The 21,807-nt window shown below is 37.9% G+C and overlaps 1 protein-coding gene across 3 annotated transcripts in view; it reads left to right on the forward strand.

The window, feature by feature from the left end:
* The window catches only part of LOC121730083 (protein rolling stone-like), a 28,524-nt gene extending 7,082 nt beyond the window's left edge, over positions 1–21,442 (forward strand). The window contains exons 2-7 of one of the 3 annotated variants that reach the window (XM_042118927.1): positions 3,584–3,658; positions 8,505–8,655; positions 10,843–11,054; positions 19,459–19,602; positions 20,429–20,656; positions 20,760–21,442. In XM_042118927.1, coding sequence (XP_041974861.1) covers positions 3,601–3,658; positions 8,505–8,655; positions 10,843–11,054; positions 19,459–19,602; positions 20,429–20,656; positions 20,760–20,908 — 942 coding nt within the window. In that variant the 5' untranslated portion in view covers positions 3,584–3,600 and the 3' untranslated portion in view covers positions 20,909–21,442. Of the gene's footprint in view, positions 1–1,079; positions 1,163–3,511; positions 3,659–8,504; positions 8,656–10,842; positions 11,055–19,458; positions 19,603–20,428; positions 20,657–20,759 lie in introns of those variants that run through there. The other 2 variants (XM_042118925.1, XM_042118924.1) reach the window with 2 other exon arrangements.
* Positions 21,443–21,807: the final 365 nt, after the last annotated feature.

A 21,807-nucleotide genomic window follows, 5' to 3' on the forward strand; every position in this document is an offset into this window, starting at 1 on the left:
CATCAGGTGACCCGTTTGCTCGTTTGCCCCCTTATTTCATTAAAAAAAAAATTAATTCATAGTTTTTGCAATAGACGTGACGTATAAATACCGAGCATCAACAAACAGCCCGAGTACCGACAGCGCACAGCGGACGAGATGTGTCATTACAGGGGTACTCGTTGAACTACGTGTTATGCCACTGCCTGCCAAACTTTTCAACGTTTGCGAAAACACATTTTATTAAATTTTAATTTATTCATATTTCACATCCTAATTCCTAGCCTTGCTTAGACACAGATTAAGACGTATTATTTCTAATTATGTATTCATAGATAATTTTTCGATTTAGGGATCTATTTGTGAAATATGAAGTTTTAAAGTGGAAAATTCGTTAGAGTCCAGTGTCCCCCCTTCTACCAGCTAAACAGTTGCTTCTGGAAATGTGAAAAAATTCACAGGAGTATATATGCTGAATTTAAGGAAAACTATCATGGCTAAGAAGATTTCATAAGTTATTGAGTCTATTAACTAAAAAAAAAGGTATTCGGCGAAGTATAAAATAACTTTACGTTCAAATTCCTTTGAACATAACTGAGATGATGTTGTTAGTATTGTGAAACACGTTATAAATGTACATTCATTGACCATACAAACATTTTTTTTAAACTAGCGGTACTACAGAACCCTATATTGTACGTGGCCCGACACGCACGTGGCCTATTTTTTGTGAATCAAAACTGTAACTCAAAACCACGCATGCATAATATCTTACGATTGTCGATATCGTGTTCAAACTTCAGAGTAGCTCGCCATCATGGCAGTTTGCGTAAGCTTACGTAACAATAACAACACAAGGGTGGCTACTGGCTGGTATATACTATATAGATTAATATTGCAAGTTGGGAGCCACTGTCCTGTACAGTATGTACACATCGTCGTAGTCACCGGCGGCGGTGGTCGAGTGCACTGTGCTTGCCGGGAGTTAAAAATTACGAATTACGATGTCATGACATTTTAAATTATATTCATCTTAAAATTTATGTAATAAAAAGGGAATAAAATATTTTTAAAATAGAAAAGGGTTTATTAAAAAGTAAATAATTTGCAATTTTATAGGCGCGTATGTTAAAAAAAATGTGCAAACATGTGGTCCTAGTTCCTGTGGAGAAGCGAGGCAGTGGTAAGTCTTTTGCAATTATAATATCACTAGCTATTTGACCGAGCTTTGCTTGATATTCGATAAAACACGAATAAAATTACATTTTCTAAAAATGATTCCTAGCTAGAGTAATATTTTTTTATGATAAGTATGATCATTCAAAAAATAAAAAAGCGTATAAGTTTAACTTTTAATTGGTCTGTACTTCTTCAGCAATTATTGGAGGAATCATTTTGTCAAGAATTATTATGTAGCACCTCCATCGTGGGTATAGCAGACACAATAGATTTTCAATTGTTATGCGGCAGCCGCTTGGGGATTGATGGGTTTTTTAAGTACATTTACTGCCTCAGGTTTAGAAAATATAACTTTTTTAGAGTTCTGATACATGCGCTATCGCGAAATCCTTAGACAGCGATGCAAACATCGATCGTTTAAAACTTTTTCCAGTTTCGCCTTGGCCCTTTTTCAAAACTTTTTCACAGTTTTAATTGTGCAAATATTAATTCAAATACCTACCATAGGTATTATTTTATTTATCTATGAAGTTACTTATCAAATAAAGTTTAATTTTAAGGGCTAAATTATAATTGCGTTTCGGTAAAATAAAACTGGCCGTAAATTATGTCGGATGCGACTCATGCATTACACGTGTTAACATCAATTATTTATTTAATAATTTTATAAAAGTTTTAGAACAAAAAATGGTGTGGCATATAAATTTCGGATTGATGAAAATTGTATTGATTGATACCATGAAGCAATTAGCTGATCATTATGACTAGAGCGTGAAGTCTTGGAGTACATCAGTAGTCATCAATTGAGGACTTGGGTCTACCTTGTGCGTCTGTGTCCAATTAGATTTTAGGCAATTGGTCCGAATTAGCAACGTGTTTGTCCTAATTTAAAGCGATTGTTCGATCTACATATTGTGCACTGTCTTCTAAAAAAATAAGTACTGTACTACGCACCACCGTTTAGTTTCTATTTTAAAAAGTATTCTAATTTTGAATTCAAACTGTGCTAGAAAATGTGTTTGTGCTAGATGAACTAACACTCGTTGCACAGATGATCTTAGGTTAGTAAGTTACGTGTTTACAATGGAATCTAAATTATCTATGAAAAATTATTGTCAATGAAAAAAATAATAATTATGTGTCCAGACTTTAAATTTTACATTATTTATCTTCAACTTATAGTTAACAGACTTCTGGTATAATAAATAATAAGTAATCTCGTCAGCCACACACAAACTTAAATCCAGCCAAGTGCCGGCAACGCACCTGCAGCTATTCTGATGCTGCGAGTGTCCATGGGCGACGGAAGTAGCTTACCATCAGGTGACCCGTTTGCTCGTTTGCCCCCTTATTTCATAAAAAAGTGTGCCACGCGCAATATAGGGTTCCGTCGTACCGCTAGTTTTTAAAATTTTTGTATGGTCAATGAATGTACAATTATAACGTGTTTTACACTACTAACAACATCATCTCAGTTACTTTCAAAGGAATTTGAACGAAAAGTTCCTTTATACTTCGCCGAATACATTTTTTTAAATCGACTATTACTCAATAACTTATGAAGTCTTCTTAGCCGTGATAGTCTTCCCTTTAAATTCAGCATATTTCCTACTCCCGTTAAATTTTTTCACATTTCCAGAACCAACCGTTTAGCTGGTAGAAGGGGGGGACACTGGCCTCTAACGATTTGTTCCACTTTGAAACTTAATATTTAACAAACGGATCCCTAAATCGGAAAATGATCTATGAATAATCATAATATTTTTAAAAAACCTATCCAACGACACCCCACACGATGAGGTGGATGAAAAAAAATTCATCCCCGCTTGATGTGTAGGGAAGGTACTAAGTATATAAAAATATTTTTTAAGATTTCATGTACCATTTTGTCGGCGTCATTAATCTGGCTCTGTAGGTCCTATAAATCTCTGAGCAGAACCGCGGACAGTCAGATAGACGGACAGAAAGAAGGACAGACAGACGGACAGACAAACGGACGGGCAGACCGAAACTATAAGGGTTCCTTGTTGACTACCGCGGAACCCTAATCTAAAAAAAATCTAAAGTTGCAAAAAATCCTATTTAATTACGATTTACGCCGTGGCCCGTGTAGTATTGCTTAAAAAATACTTTTAGCAACGAAGCTTTATCATTAATTCACATTTACCTATTTAAATTTCACGGTTGTAAATTGGGTGTAAATATAAATTATTATTTTTATTAATGTACCCCATAACCACAAGTCTACAAACTCCCTTCGTTAGCGGGTAAAAAGGGTTCATAAATATGTGACATAAGATAAGTTGTTACACAGGCGGGTTATTAGGAATATTGACAGAACGGTGCGCGGCGCTGCATTGAAATGCCGGCGCGCGCAGGCGCAGTACAAATCATCAATCTACACAACATCGCGAAGAAATACGAGTCCCCGTTGTTTGTGCTATGCTATGTGGCCATATAAGTGAACATAATAATATGAAGCTGCCGAAATTCGATATCTGTAAGTTTTCTGTGTAGGCATTCCGGTGCAATAACTCATTGTGCATGCTCATATTACTTTTATTAGGCAAGCTGCAAAAGTATTTTAGAGTCCCCGCAATTTCATACGCGCAAAATAAATAATTTTCCGCGATACAAAGTAGCCTATTATACAGTGTGTAACAAAAATAAGTGATAATACTTTAGGGTGTGTACACGTGTTCCTTGTAGAGAGTTCACTGTGAAAGTAGCAGCTCTGAAAGACGAAATTTTTTTTTCACTTTTGTATGGGCAAGGGCCCGAGCGTCACGATTTCCCCATACAAAAGTGAAAAATTTTTTTTGTCTTTCAGAGCTACTACTTTCACAGTGAACTCTCTACAAGGAACACGTACACACCCTAAAGTATTATCACTTATTTTTGTTACACCCTGTATAAGGACATAGGCTACTTTGTCTTTAACTTATTTCTATAATTATAAAAAATGTCATCAAAATTGGTTGCGTTATGCGTAGTACCTATTAAAGATTTAAGCAAAGGGACTGCCAGCGAGTAGTGATTATGTTCTATACCTACCATCAACTATGTAGTGATGTCGTTCAGTTGTTTTATTTTGCAACTCTGCTATGGGATGCCGGTAATAAAATACTATGTGCATCATGATATGGCGATAACCAAGAGAGGAGTCACAAAATATAATTACTTGTAACAATTTTGACATTATAAATGCAGTTTTGAGACTAATCTCGGAATAATTCACTGCTAATTTGGAGCTTATTTTTTGTTTGTTTATAAACGAAATTATATACGACTAGTATTTTAAAATTTGCTACATGTAATGCGCACTTACACAGATCTGGTATTCTGGGATCTTGGGATTCTATTCTAGAAATTATGAACAAATATACAATTTTGTAGGGATATTGGTATTTAAGCTTACATGTCTGAGAGCTATGCAAAGCCACGACTAGGTTTGCTCGACCTTAATCAACAAGTTACAAGACCCAAGTTGACCCAACAGAAAACCGAGGGCTATTCGTTTACTGTCAGATCCGTATGTTTCTTATATTATGTATTATTTACTACGAATAATAAATAGTTTTTATTATTCGTAGATTATTTATTTAAAAAAATATGATCTGATATTGTTCAGATTTAAAAGTATTTAGATATTTCCATGGCAAATCATTAAAAGTAGATTTGTGAAAAATAGACATGTTATTTATGTGCAAGGCTACCAATTTATGTCTTTATAAAATTATTAGTACATTATATAATAGGTAGGGTAGGTAGGCCGTAGGTCCTCGGAGAAGGCCGAGGCGAAGACCAAGGGCCAGACATAGTCATGACGTCCCGCCTTAGCAGAGGAGCTCGGGGCGTCGGCATAGGGCTGCCGTCGCCCATGGCATAGGTAGGCCACGATGCGCTAGGTGTTCCAGCGCAGCGTCGCGGAGTGGTGCGGAATGTGGTGTTTCCACGAGTGGAACCCAAAGAGGCAGAGGTGGTGGGGCTGCGGTCGTGTTACATCACGCGTTTCCCGTAGTCCCACCTTCAGGAGCAGGAACACCGTTAGGGTTTTAGTGTGTAGTCACTAGTCCCGGGTGCGGATCTTACGTCCGCCCCGGGAAGTCCCACATACCTCGGCGGTCCTCCCCAGCCCCGTGATGCGTAAACGCATTCCACCAACGATAATAAATGGCAGTCGCCCATTCATGAGATTAGTGATTACATTTTTACTTTGCGTGCAATTATTTTTTTTCTGTCTTTTCATAAATAGTAGATCACATAATGATTCACATCATAGACAAAATATAAGTACGTAACTTTGTTTTTATATAAGTATTCATAATATATTTATAGTAATCAGCATCTAATTGAACTGGTCATGGAAGTAACGATGTAGTACGCTAATTGGTGTTTATATGGGATTGGGTTCATTAGTACCAGATGTCCGCTAGACAATTATTAGCAATTAATATACGATCGATGCGCAGGTGGCGGGGGCACCAATTGATAGAAATCGTTCCATAAACAATCGCTTAGCAACAGTTAAAGTTAAATTAATCGCAATTTAAACATTGACATGCGGTCAACTGTCGCGTCCCCCAATCAAACGTCGGGTGCACGAAAATAAACAAAATCGTTGGTGCACCCGGAGATGTAATTGTTGAGACGTTGAAGAGGGTTTGAAGTTGAAAGTCCGTAGCTGTCCGGGAATTGCAATCATCAACCTTTCTCTTCTGCTGACTACACGGCCCTGGTGTCGATCATAGTGATTACAAATGAGTAATGACTAATGACAGCTTATCTCGGTAATATCGAGGTCCAGTGCTACATATTGTGATGTCTGCGGCGATTTACAACGCGAGAGCATCCGTTGATGCTGAATCTATTGACACCGCCACATTGTCAGCCCATTCAGCAGTTGGCGAGGATTATTCAATTAACTATTGTGCATCGCTGGACGGTATTGTATACTATTATATTCCGTTTATCGTAAGTACGAGACTCCCCGACTATTGGACTAATACACCCACGGTTCCGCAGCGGAATATAATAATCATTTTCCATCCGACTCTCGAAAATAACTGCAGCGTTCTGCTTGGTGTGACTACTATAGTGACACCATATAACATGACATGAGTATTATGAATATATATCTGTCATTTTGGGCTTACAATCTATCGGTATTCCTACTCTTGTCTAGACAAAACGTTTCTATACATGGAGTGGACATGTTACGAGTGCTGTTTAGGGTTCTAATGGTGCTGTAACACCACTGTGCACTGTTAGGTACTATTGTTGAGCTGGTGAATAAAATTAAGAGGATTCCACACCGCCATTTTTCCCATACAAACGCTGTCCCCTGTTTCCTCCCTGGATAATGCTAGTAGAGTTATAATTTTTTTCCTGAATATCTACGGCCACTAATACAATGTCCCTATGTTTTCCTTTTTTTCATAATTTAATTATTAAATAAGATATGAACGTTCAAAAACCCAAAAAAATGGCCAGATTTTCCACTGTGTTCAAACGTCCAGAAAACAGATTTGGATAGATTATACAAAAAAAGCAAAACATAGGAACACAGCTCAAGCCTTTTTTTAATCTTTAATGAAAAAAGTACTTAAATCGGTTAAGTTTTGGAGAAGGAATCAGGGGACAACGAATCGTTGATTTTCTGGATTTTCTGCAGTTGTCTCTATCGCGTTCTGCGGTATAGGCTTGAGGTAAGGGAGACAGCTATAGATATTACACGTACTTTTTTTTCATTTCTCTAGCTGCTGTGGTATCCTCTTAATAGCGATGAGGGAACTAAGTGTAGCGTTGTGGTTTCTCCGATCAATCTACTGAGTAGGTACTGTGTTATAATATAATATTATAATAAATTATTATTTAAACCATTCGGGAAACAAATTTTTCCAATCATTTTCTGTCACCGCTCGCGCTGTACAGATAAATTTAAATATATATAAATGGTTAATTATTAGTTTTTATTTTATTACCTGATTTAATAGATGTGTTCAATACTTACTGATTTATATAACCGGTGATCATTAAAAACAAAAATTCCAAACAATTTAATATCAATTCCCGTACAATAATGACCGAATGAGCTGCCATTGCCATGGTAGGCAATAATAAAATTGAAATGGCCTAGGACATAAATATTGCGGAACAATCGCGCTGCAATAAAAACTACTTAAATATCTTATAGTCGCAGTGCCGTAATTTGTGGAGTGGCCTGGCAAAAAAGTGCAGGGTATTTTGCCAGAATTATTTTCTCAGTAAAATCGTATAAAAATTACTTTAGTTCTGTAACTGCATTGGAAAAACGATGATATCCAATAAGGGTGTTGAAATATTTAATATAAAGTAATATTCTCAAAAGCTCGGTTGCGGTGTGAGTACCTACTCGTGTACATACCTACCTATCTATACATCTACCTAGAAGGAACCATAACAATTTAAAGGATTGGTGAAATCGGTTCATTTACCTATCGCTGTAAAATCATAGGATTGGTTTCGAAGTATATAGATGTGTGCGCACTTTGCAACTTTGCCTTCTTACTACAAACTAATTTTCTGTGGAGGCCATGAACATTGGACTGCCCCGTTAGCCATCGCCTAACTACGTCTCTGCTAAGATTTTTAGGCACATGAGTGCGGGAAATCTGATAAAAGTGCTATAAAATTGCGAGACATAAATTACGAGCAGGGATGACAGTGTGCGTTTAATCGCCACAGCCGGGAGCGGAACTAATCTTAATTAAAACTCAGAACATCTTTATTGATCGCGTGCTGCCGCCGCGCCGTCACATGCCCGCGCTATTAGCCGAGCTTACCTCATTACCAGCCATAACTCCTTTAACGTATAGGATACGTTGCAAAGCGCTTTTATCGAAATAATAAGTTTATCTATCCATTAGAACTTTTGATTGGATAACGTCAACCGTTAACCGAAACACTGCTAAATAGATAATATTTTTTTTTAACTTTTTTTTTTTAATCTTAGAAACTAAACTAGGCAAGTTTGTAAGCTATACATGCTACGGTCTATCGGAGAGGTCCACCTGTGCACTGTATGCATGCGCACCTGCGCGAAGACCGGAATGTGTGTGGAAATAGACCTGTGCAATTTTTCGGACCTGCGCAGGCGACCGGCACAAAATCGAAAATCAATTCTTTCGAGTGACACCTGCGCAGCTCAGGCATAATTGCACAGGTGACCTCTCCGGTAGACCGTAGCGTACATTAGGGAGGAAAAATTAATTATTTTTTTTTAAACAATCTCATCTTACTTTTGCAGTCCATGACAAAAGTACACAATTGAGAATACGATTTTGCATTCAAAATTTGTTTTGCAGCAATGAAGAAGACCTGCAAGCCGGCGATGCTGGGCCGCATCTGGCACGCGGGGCGACGGTCGCTGGAGCTCGAGCACTCCCCGCACCACCAGTTCGCCTGCTGCCAGTGGCAGACCGGCACCGCGCCAGCCAGGGCTTACTTAGTATATAGGTACGTGACATTCAGTTGACTTTTTTGAGCAATCAGCTATATTGTTCCTTGACTTCTCTGAGGAATCAACTATAGTCCCGACTCCCGTGTAGCCCCTCCCTTTTTTTAAGAGCAAAAGAACTCCGACGGCTGTATAACGTGCTAATCATGCATTGGTCTGACGAGACCGCCTGATTGATGCCAATAGTTGAGACTCTCCGCTACCCGTTATAGGTCTATTATAGCGAATCTTTAAGAGTCCGTATACGAAATTTTGCCGATTTTGCTGATTAACAGACGTGATTTAACAGTTAAAATACAGTATTTCAATAAGTTTGAATGCACAACATGTAAGATCATTTCAATTATAATCTAATGTTGCAGCTAGATTTTTGTTTTTTTTTTTAAGTATTTTTAAATAATCCAACTCAAACCCGCGAAAGTTTTGTGATTTTTGCTGTAAAAGGTTTAGAATATCACCTGTTTATGGATTGTATTAACGTCTTAACGGTATGAAAAAAATACAATGTATTGTTGAGAAAGTCGTCTATACAATGTTGGAATTACTTTTTACCACCTTAATATGAAATAGTTGAGTAAAAAAATATGTAACTCGGCAAAATTTTAGAGAAAATGGGCAAAGAATTGCTGTTAATTTCGGCAACTTGGAGCTGTAATTCATAAAAAGAAAACGACAGAAATAATCTATAGATAAAATTCTATCCAATTCGAGAAAAAAGAAAAAAAAAAGAAAAGCAAATTGTGCCAAAAAACACGATTCAAAACAACCTAAATCTCACATTAGCCTTGCGGCGAGTAATATAATGTGAGATTTAGGTTGTTTTGAATCGTGTTTTTTGGCACAATTTGTTTGTTTTTTTTCCTTTTTCTCGAATTGGATAGAATTTTATCTACTTATATAGATTATTTATGTCGTTTTCTTCAAAATTTCGGCAAAATTTCGTATACGGACTCTTAAGGATTCAAATAATACCTACTTCTTGCTGCGATACCTATTAATACGGAATATATTTCCATATTCTTTGAGTAACACTTCGTTCTCCAAGTGTTAGGGTGAAGCCAAACGAGCGTAATTTTGTGAGTCGTGAGTAGGGAATGCAATCTCGTTCTCGCGAGATTTCGGCCTTTTTGAGCGGGATTGATCTCGGACGAAAAAAAGGCGAGATCTCGCGAGTTCTCACTTGAACATAAAACCGTCTTATTTGAAGGGCGGACTGACACAGACAGGGTTGCGATCACGGAGTCAAAATAAAGAGGAGCTGGCCTAAGCAACTGTGCACTGTGATTCTCAACTAGGTCCTGAGTTTTGAGGTTTTGTTAGTTATAAAAGAACGTCACGTTATCGTGGACGCCGGCTTCCACGATAAAACGTTGGGTGTACCTTAAGTGCCCTTTTGATTTTACGCACCGCGGACGTTTTGTGCGGTTCAGAAATGTAAACGTTGTGATGTCCTCTAACGTGCGCGTTAAAAAGTTATCGTCGACGGAAATTTAAAAGCTTCTCCATAATATATTTCCATAAATCCCTATGTTATCGTTTTACCGCGGACGTCCACGATATTACTGCCACGTACAAAATTATAAAAGCGCATTAGAAGAGAAGACTGGCTGTCTCTTATATTTGTTATTTGATAGAGTGTAGATACGTATGTCAAAGTTTACTACTTAAAAATTTTAGACAGATACATCAAATAATGTTTGATGCATAAAATGCTATTGAAAAAAATCGTGAAAATTAATGTTAATCTTATAATACTTATAATATTTATTACTTTTTTTTCGTAATTTATTCAAATACTGTGATTATTTGCAAAAAAAAAACACCAAACTGCTAATCTCGCGAGATCTCGAAATTGGCGAGATCTCGCGGTATTGTATTCATAAAATCGCGGCATCTCACTTGAGGCCCAATCTCGCGAGATTCGCATTCCCTAGTCGTGAGTCGCAGAATTTCTGCCGCGTAAATATATTTTCATACAAATCATGACTCACAAAATTACACTCGTGTTAATCAAATGGGACTTTTATATGAAACTGAATGCAGCAGAATTTCTGCCAGCCGAAATTCTGCGACTCACAACTCACAAATTACGCTCGTTTGGCTTCACCCTTACTCAAAGAATATGGAGACACACTATTGTACAGTAGCAGACTAAAAGCTTAATTCTTAACTATTTAAAATTCCAGGTGGCTACTCTTCCTCACACTGTTATCGATTGGTATATCAAGTTTCGCCTGCCAGCGCCTGCCTCGCCTCTACGAGGGGCCCGCGATAGAGCTGAACTACTTCAAGTGGTTCATCTACTTCACCAACTGGGGCTTCATACTGATCATCCTGCAGGCCGCGCTCGCGCTCGCTGTTGTGCAGAGATACAGGAACGTCAACACGTTCAGTATATGTAAGTCCAATAATAGATATATTTTTTTATATAATGCAAACGAGCAAACCGCTCACCTGATGGAAAGCAACTACCGTCGCCCATGGACACTTGCAATATTAGACGAGCTGCAGGTGCGTTGCCGGCCTTCGATCAATTCGAGATATCGATATAAATCGATAGAAATCGATTTAATTGTGATTAACGGCCGCACTCAGAGAAATCCAGTGACTGCTTATAATAATAATAATAATAATAATAATAAAGCCTTTATTTACTGATACCATTTTATACGTGGGAGAGTCATGCTTCGGCACGAATGGGCCGGCTCGACCGGATAAATACCACGTTCTCACAGAAAACCGGCGTGAAACAGCGCCTGCGCTGTGTTTCGCCGAGTGAGTGAGTTTACCGGAGGCCCAATCCCCTAACCCCTACCCTATTCCCTTCCCTACCCTCAACTATTACCTTCCCTTCCCTACACTCCCCTATTACCCTATTCCCTCTTAAAAGGTCGGCAACGCACTTGCAGCTCTTCTGATGCTGCGAGTGTCCATGGGCGACGGAAGTTGCTTTCCATCAGGTGACCCGTTTGCTCGTTTGCCCCCTTATTTCATAAAATAAAATAATAAAAAAACATAGAATAATAATATTTCAGATTATGATTAGACATCGGTGTCACTTTGCCCTTTGGCAAAGGCCTCCCCTAGACTTCGCCACGTTTGTCTGTCTGTGGCCGTCCTCTGCTACAATGCTCCGGCCATTTTTTTAAAGTCATCTTCCCATCTCTTTCTTGGGCGTCCTTTCTTTCTTTTACTATCCCGAGGATACCACATTGTTATATCTTTTGACCATTTATTTCTCTTGTTTCTTATCATAGTGACTGCTTAGCTTTAATTTAATGATCATTTTGACATTAATATTTTCTGACGCTTTTTGTACTTTTTGTTAAATTAAAATTAAGTAATCCTTATTAGATAGGTAAGTTAGGTACTTACCTACCTAATAAGGATTACTTAACTTTAATTTTGCATATTATCTCGGATATTATGGAGATATTTATCTCGGAGTGCGATCGTGAAACTTTATCACATTTGGTATAGTTTAGGCGTGAATTGCTGACTTAACTACTACCTTTTTTTTTTTGTTTTTTTTTATTTTTATTAACGGCCCCTCACTAGGGACCTCTTGTTCCCCCTTCAGTAAGAAGGGACAATTATTTGCCTGATTTAGATTATTACAATTTCTAAATTTTTTATGAATTATTTACTTACTAGCGGCCCGGCCCGGCTTCGCACGGGTGGACATTGGTTTTTAAATTATTTTTTTTAAATAAAGGTAGTCAATCTTTAAGTTAAGCAGAACATAAAAATAGTTTACATTATTTAGCCTGCAACTACTATATTATAATTATTATGTACATATAACACATTTTTATTGTATTTTTTTTTATATTTTTATATTTTAAGTGTTATGTTTGATTATTTTATCCTTACCTGCAGAAGATACTATTATTTATAATATTTTGCAATTTCTTCATGTTTTTTTTTTGTTTAAAATATTTTATGTTTTTTTTTTTTAATAGTTTTATGCTTTATTATTTTATGCTTACCTACATCTACTATTATATACATTTTGAAATTTTCTATTTGTTTTTGTATAAAGTATTTTTGTTGTACTTTTGCGCTTTATGTTTTTTTACACCATACTTCTTTTTGCGTAAAAGATTCCATTAAAATTGGGTTAAAGCTTCCCTGTAAACGATATTTGATGTTGTTTTATTTTGTGGCAGCAAAATAAATTGATTATCAGCAGCTCCAACTCGGGATAGGCCAACGTATAGTTGACCATGAGTAAAACATTCTTTTCGTAGGTCGATGCCTACTAATTTGAAAGTTTGACCTTGGGACTTGTTAATAGTCAATGCGAAAGATATTTTTACCGGAAATTGAAGCCGTTTAAATGGGATTGGCAGATCAGTTGGAATCATCGGTATCCTCGGTATATGAGCTAGTTGACCAGCTGCTGGGCCGGTGTTAATGGTAGCTACAATTAAATTGTCCTTTAATTCTTTAATAAGCAGCCTTGTCCCATTGCACATATTTGGTGGGCATAAATTTCTCAAAAGCATGATTGGAATTCCGATTTTTAACGTCAGTTCGTGTGGTGGAAGTCCAGAAGGATTCAGCGAATTTAAAAACTCCTCTGGTAAGTACTAATACCTGCTGATAAGTAGTTTGGCATGGTTTGTACCAGCGCAACGTTACTATTGCATATTTTTAGTATTGCATACATACGATATCGCGGACTTTTACGTTGATATTAATGTCCTCTATAAGACTATAGTACATCACTTTGCGATAAGTAAGTATAGTCTATAATTTATAAAGCATAAGCAAGAAGGAATATTTTGGTAGATTTTTCACACAATTATTAACACTTAATACGGTTCCCTTGTTTCTCTCATTAAATATAGCCTATATTCAGCAGAAATTCCAATTCCATCGTGCATCGGCATCGTGGGTATCGCAGAACAATAGATCTTCAATTGTTATGCTGGCAGCCGGCTGCCGCTATTGGAGATTTATAGTTAAAGAAATTAATTAATTATAATAGCAATCAAAAATAATAGTCATTCAAAACTTATTTTAAAAAGTTCTAAAAATATTACTTTCGTAGTCATAACTTTTAAAGCTTTTTTGAAATTAGGATTATAATAATGAAGCACGATAGTCTATATCAAATCAATAAAGCAGCACCCGGCTGTCGCATAACTATTGAAAATCTATTGTGTCTGCGATTCCCACGATCGAGGTAATATTTACGTGGACTCTCCGGGCGAGTCTGTGGCACTGATAATTATTAAATCTCTCCCCTACCGCACGCACACCCGCGCATCGCGCCTTGACGCCCAATTCGCAACGTGCAGCAGAAATCGTAATATTTTAATTTCGCCATAACATTAAAACCAAACGTCCAATTTTAATCATTCAAAGACCAAATATTATCTACATTAACTGTACTTAGTGATGAAATAATTTATTTTGATAAGGGTCAATAGCATGATTTAAATAAACGCATTTAAATATAGTCCAAAAAAAATTCTAGATTTTTTAATAAAAAAATGGTTATTGTGCCTCACTCAACATAGATAGGTATAGTGTGTCGCGGATTTTTTTGTAGATATTTAAAAGATCTATAATTACTTAGAACATTTTATGCCTCTATCTTTTATAGTTTAGGCAGCGTACGCAAAATAAGTAACTTTTCTGGTTGATTTTTTAAACCTTGCGTCCGAAAATCCCAAATATCTTACGGAACCTTATATTTTTCCAAAATAAAAATTAGCCTATGTTCAGCAGAAATAATGCAGGATTCCAATGGTAAAAGAATTTTTCAAATCGGTCCAGTAGTTTCGGAGCCTATTCGACTCAAACAAACAAACAAACAAAAAATCAAATCTTTCCTCTTTATAATAGTAGTGTAGATAATTTTTTCTGTACATTTGTATCCTTATATCTGTTTACATTAACTTGCATCTTAATTATATTTCTATTTCACTTACAGATTTTACGTATTACATTAAATTTGTTGCATTCTATACTTTTACATTTATTACCTTCATATTATTACATTTATTACTTTTATAATTATTACATTCATTATTTTTATACTATTACATTTCTTCTTTGTATTTATATTGCTGTTACATTTATTACCTTTATTCTACTGCATTTCTTATTTTATACAATTATATTTATTATTTTTATACTATCACATTTCTTTCTTCTTCATATTTATATTGTTATTACATTCATATAATTACATTTATTACTTGTGTTGAATTACATTTTTCTTTAAACTATTGCATTTACTTGTTATATTTTTCTTAATTTTTTTGATAATTATAATTTCTTAACATTTTTAATATGATAGAATAGTGTCTTATGTGTTATATTAAAATACATTTTAAACGTTATTATATACCAAAAGATGGCTCTTATTTTCTATGTTATCTTATTTTCTTATTTATATGGGTGTTGCAAAATCTCCAATACAGTATGTGCATCCAGCCCGGAACTCCCGGCGCGAGTGGTTGCTTACATGATTATTACAATAATAATGTAATTGCAAAATTTTGTGGGACTATATAGCGCGTGCAATTGACATTTCAAATTTTTTAAGCCTTAAAATAAAAAATACCGTTTCTTTAGTTTCTTCTCCTGATATCAAAAAAATATTCAAATTTTTTTTATATTGCTTATTTACTGAGAAAATAAATAAAAACTGAAAAATACGCTGTGACGTCATACTTACGGCATAATATCATACAGTTTGTTTGCCTGGTGTAAAATAGTTTTAAAAAGACAACATGAAGCATAAAAACAAAAACGTCACTGTCAACCACCTGTCAACACTGACATTTCTAAAAAATAACATTACCTCATTGGTTACCTATCCTCCAGGTTGACGATGACATTGACAAACGTCATAATAAACGTAACAAACTTACATTGACAGATTTTTTCTTTTGTTAAAGTGTAATGGAATTAACCGTTCAGACGTAAGTATGACGTCACTTGGCGCTTACATCTCTTTAGAATACGAAGGATTAAAATCTATTTTTTAGGTTAGTATCATAAAAACATAATTTTGAAAAAGCAAGAAACACGTGTCGCCTTATTTTAAGTCTACTTTCATATAAAATAATAAAAAAGCCATGTTAAAATTTTGAAATGTTGTCAATTGACGGTACAGATGTTTCAAATCTTGAGTAGGAGGTGGTAACTTTATGTGTTGTGCATTGTCAAAAGCTTATGCCTTACATGCTTCCTTATTTTACAATAATATCATGTAAGTGCAAAGTCGTGTGGGTTTTTTTTTTCTCCACACAACACATTTACATTTATTGCTGCATTTAATAACAATTATTAACTACATACAATATTCTATCCTGTTCTCTTACAGTGACTTACGCGCTGGATATCTATATAAAGATATCCTGCCTCGGTGAAACGCACCCACAGCCCCGGTGACACATTGAGTACCACGTGCTGAGTGTGATCATCCTTCCCTTTCTTCTTATACTTCACACTCATTCTGTCCTTTATCCCTCCCAGGATGTCCTCCACGAGGTGCTTATTTTGCTCCCTGATGGCTTCTAGAATGTCGTCATCAGTGTAGCTTTTCAGCACCCCGTACAGCACAACCTGGGGATCCTTATTTTCTATTATCTGTGTATCTAAATTCACTCCCGCTTTTTCTATTTTGTCTCTGACTCTTTCTCTATCTTTCTTATCCCTGAACCCTATGATAACTTTTCTACCTTTTCCCCTCCTAATTCGGTCCACCTTTATCCCTTCTCTCTTTGCTTCCACAACCCTTCCTACGGTCTCTACTATTTCAATTGTGAGCATGAAGTTTTCCTTGTCCGATACGACTACTACCTTTCATTGTAAATGGATGAGGTGTCTGGTGTAATACATACTTGTAGTATGCTCAACTGTTCGTCTCAGATTTTGCGACTGCGCTCCAGGCAGTACAAACTAATCAGTTGTCAACAAGCAGTTTGCCTATCATAACGATTTCAAGTTTAAAGAATTTCAGCCAGCGAATCGCAATACTACAAATGACAAAGCCAACGGCCTAATAATGCCTTTTGCGGCCGTCCTAATAGGCAAAAAATTCGCGCTATTGAGTTCAATCGGGCATTTTGACAGAGATCTATTTGTTTAAATAAAGAAAAATTGTAGAGAAGTCAATATATCAATGAACAGCATACAATAATATTGGATAATGAATCTAGCCTTGACACGTCCCAAGTATCCGAAATTGTAATGGCTCGCGTGATTTTCTCCGTTAGTGTTGGTACTATGCACCATCGAAGAAATAAATTCGTAGACAGAAAGGCAGAGAAGACCTACGGAATTTGCTCGCGTTATGCCAACTTCAGCCTACAGATCAGAGACCATCCATAAAGTATGACACACGATTTTAATGATTTTTTCCCTCCCTCCCCTCTTGTCACAGGTGCTTGTCATACATTGTGAGCCCCCCCAGAGACATAGATGTGAAATACTTTATGGATGGTCCCTCACGACTAACATTGAATTGACATAGCCCAACCAAATAACATGGATCCGCCAACTGTCTATGAGGCAATTTCTTCGATTGTACTGAGTGTACGGAGTCGGGACGCGAGTCGCGTGGCCGCAGCAAATAGCAATCAACGTAAGATCACTTGGGCGACGCCGCACGTGGCACTGTGGACGGGAATAATTCGCGTCATCGCGTTGTTTAGCTCGTCTGTGGGATCAGCATGAGCATGTCAAAAAGTTTTTGCCAAAGTTATCAAAATTTTCAAATTAACATTTATTTTTGACAAACGTAAAGGTGCCTCTTCACGATGGCCCATGCCGACCCACTACAGGCCATCGCCATTATGAACGAGGTGTATGATGGCGGACGATTTCCAGGCTAGGCGCCCAATGGCGTGGCCTGCAGTGGGCCATCGTGGGTAATTGTGTATTGGCTATACTTTACAATTTCGTAGAACTCATGCGTAGGGTAAGCATGCAGAGTTCTACGTAAACGTAACGGATAATGTCGATACCTTACTTTTAGTTTTCTCCTTCAAGAAGTCACGAGGTACTTCATAAAAAAATGCTTCGGGCACCAATCTGCTAACTAGCCTTAATCCTTATCAGTAGTCTTTAATAAAGCCAATTACAAATTGCACTAATGGTATCTTTCTAAATCTGAGCGAGTCATCAGGCACGGAAATGGAGTTTCTAGTGTTCCAAATTCCGACCTGCAAACCTTCAAGAAGTGATCGTATTCCCTCGCGGGCTACGCATCTACAGCTCTTCTGAATTCTGATGTTGCCAGTGTCCATGGGCGACGGTAGTTGCTTTCCATCAGGTGACCTGTTTACTCGTTTGCCCCCTTATTTTATAACAAAAAAAGTTACAACATATTTTGTCATATAACTAACTTGTGTCAGCAGTCAGCTAACACCGCCCACAAGGGCCTGTTGCGGACGGCACATCAGACGTCAGTGCTAGATTGATACAATTTTGCGTCAATTAACGGCCGTTCCCAATATTTGATCTATCTCTGGTTTTGCCCTACTAGAGATAGGAATAGCTCACAATTGACATAAAATATATGTCTCTAATGTCTAATGTGAGCTATATAGTAATATTGGGAACGGCCGTAAAGCGACAAGTCGGATGCTGGCCGCCACAATTATCCTTATTGGTTCCTCATTCCGAGTGCCCCCGCTCCCGGCCGATATTCAATAACAATTGACGCAATTAACCGCGTATTGAGGCTATTCGCTGTCCATTACCTTCCATTCTGTCATTTATTAATTATATTTAAACTTGTTCTACAAAAGAGAATAAATCCATGTGATAACTTGAGTAAACAATATTGTGTCGGTACTAGTTATTTGACCGAGCTTCGCTCGGTATCCGATAAAACACGAATAAAATGACATTTTCTAAAAATGATTCCTAGCTAGATCGATTGATCACCCCCGAAACCCCCTATAAGTATACCTACTAAATTTCATGAAAATCTATATATATATATATCGGCTCCAACGATTTTCATGAAATTTAGTATGGTCTTTTTGTGATTGCCATAACGCGAAATTCGTGTCGTGAAATGCCATTCGTTTTTCTTGATTTGTTCTTGATTGATTAATCGTCCATAGGTATTGAAAATTATATTTAAATTACCACGCGTACTACAAAATATTTTTTCTTTTACTAAATCACTACATAACGTGTTTTTCATTATTTTTTGAAAATATCCATAGTTCCATAATATCCGTATATTAGTACTGTCTGTCTGTCTGGCGCCGGTTATGGATATTTTATAAGTGAAACGACGCCAATTTCGCGACGTGGCTGTTTCACTGTGACCACAACGCGTTGTGAGCCATTTTTTCGCTCATTGATGCGATTTCGGTCTTTGAGCGTAACATATAAGTACTTATACAAGAATTGCTCTTTTAAAGATATAAGATGTGTGTCCTTTTTAAAGCGCCTACAAAGGTCGCTTTAGCAATGACGAGTATCGTATTTTCCCCTATGCGCCAGTTACTTTTGAAAAGCAACAGATTTAAAAATAAAACTACATCGATTCATATTGCGAATTACCGAAACATGTTTACAACAGGTACAGTACACGGGAATACCGCAGTAATAAAAAACTGTAGTCTGCCTTAGTGCGTTCAGTCAGTTAATTTTTTATATTTATATAAGCATTCATATAAATATATAAAAACTCTTTACTAAAAAAATAGTTTACAAAAACACAAGAAAGAAAAGGTTCTAATTTCCAGCCTTTTGCAGTACAATTTATACGCTCTAAGCTACCTGTAATGGTTCTTTGAATGATGTCTATCCTGTTTCAGCATGCGACGAGGAGGAGATGATAGGTCTGCCGCGGCGGCGCCGGACGCCGCTGCTGTGCCGGGTCTACTGGCTGTGCCAGATCGTCGCCACAGACCTCGCCTTCGTCATCACACTCATCTACTGGACGCTAGTGCACGACCCAAGTTAGTAGCTTTCACTGTTTAATACAAAAGAGGTGTGACTAGAAAATGTTTACACGTCCCTTTGGACCGCAGGTTCTTGCGGTTGTGGGATATGTGCGTGGCGGCCAAAGGAAGATCTTCCGACCGAGCGAGGTGGTATGCTCGGTCAGGCCGAAGCCCACGTGATACATCTCAGCTGTCGTATATATACCAACGCGCTCAGAAAACTTCGATAGCGCGATGCAGGAATGTTAGGCGAATTGTGGGTACTCACACATCACTCCCCCCCGAAGACCGGAGGTCGAATCTTGAAGTCTTGTCGCTTGAGTCGCCAGTGCCAGTGAGTTCCAGTGAGTCGGAACTGTTGCAGTGAGTCCCAGTGAGTCGGAACTGTAAGCTGCTGCACGGGATCCAGTGAGTCGGATAGCTGCCGTGCGGGGCCGATGCTACGTGCTGACCAGGAGAGATGTGCTCTGCTTGCTGACCGGTCGGTGTAGTGAGAAAGCCCGATGATGCCGATGCGGAGTCGCCCAGGCCGCGGTACATTGCGGCTAGTGGACGATGTACCCGATGAGGCGGTATGCTGGCTGTGCGGAGGGGCGGGGAGTGATGATGATGAAGGAGGCGTGTTCTGTCGAGGGTCACCAATGTGGGATATGTGCGTGGCGGCCAAAGGAAGATCTTCCGACCGAGCGAGGTGGTATGCTCGGTCAGGCCGGAGCCCACGTGATACATCTCAGCTGTCGTATATATACCGACGCGCTCAGAAAACTTCGATAGCGCGATGCAGGAATGTTAGGCGAATTGTGGGTACCGCCACACGGTAATAAACTGCTCCACTTTACAGAGATCCACGACGTCAACACCCTCAACGTGCTAGTACACGGCGGCAACTCGCTAGTGATGCTCGTGGAGCTTTGCGTCACGGCGCATCCTGTGCGGGCCGCGCATGCGCTATACGGGGCTAGCTTTGGCCTAGCCTACGGAGTCTTCAGCGCGTTATACTGGGCCGCTGGTGGGACAGACCGCATCGGCTCGCCTGCTATATACCCGGCGCTGGACTGGAATAAACCAGGTTAGTATTAATTGTCTTTGACGGCCAACTTACTTCTAAGGCCAGTGGTACTAGGCATCCTATGCACTTTTTCATTCTCTATTATTTATCTTTGTAATTCCAGGATCGGCGTTCGGTTTCGTGGCTCTATGTGCAGTAGTGATGATGCTAGCGCACGGCGCGGCGACGCTGATAACGTGCGCGCGCGCGCGTCTTGCGGCGCGGCTGCTTGCGCGTGCGCAGCCCGACCGCCTCGCCCTACCCACGCACTGAGGGTTAAGAAAACGGTGCGTCAGATACGGCAAAAGCAGAACTCACATATGAAAGAGGGTCAAATAGTGGTAATTCACGAGACTGGAAAATTGTGTAACTTTAAGTAGCTTTTCATAAGCGTAGGTATTGTCTACCTTAAACATTGTAGGTCGCACCGTTATTATTGTAATAGTTGAAGACACTGAGCCCTTAGCCAAGGCTCCGATCACGACGATAAGTTAATAAATACATAAATAAGTTCAACAACAAAATGATTGTATGATATTAATAATATTATGTTTAATGCATCACGCCATACACTTTTTTCGTCGCACGTCTTTAGCTATGACATCTTGGATTAACACTCCCAAGCCACTAATTTACGGTGCCTGCACTATGCACACCCAGAGAAAGGCACGAAAATCAAAATGATTTTTACGCCCTAACGTGAAAATGTAGCATGAAACTATTCGCTACTGTGTGCATGTTTTGTGTTAAATATAAAGCATTTAAATAATGAAAAAGAATACAACAACAATAATTTATATAACTTATGTCAATTATATTAATTTACCTGTGGTAAATTAATATTTTACATTAATATTGTAATGTCATTACTGATTGTATTTAATGTAAGTATTGTTAAAACTTAAGAGTCTGTTATGCTCTGCTCAGTTTGATGCGCCGTATCAGTATTATTACGAGTATACACAAATTGTGATTAAGACTTAGATGTACACAAATGTTGCCATAAATATATTTAATGCTTCCGCCAAAACGCATGGAACTTTCACCTTACATACAATATTATTTGTAGCCTTTAAGCAAAGGGTGGAAGGAGAGTAAAACATCTCTAATATTTTATCACTGTTGAAAAAATGCATCTATAACTTGTACCATTAGATAAATTAATAATTCAT

Source organism: Aricia agestis, chromosome 9 (assembly GCF_905147365.1).
Source record: "Aricia agestis chromosome 9, ilAriAges1.1, whole genome shotgun sequence".
Lineage (NCBI taxonomy): Eukaryota > Metazoa > Arthropoda > Insecta > Lepidoptera > Lycaenidae > Aricia > Aricia agestis.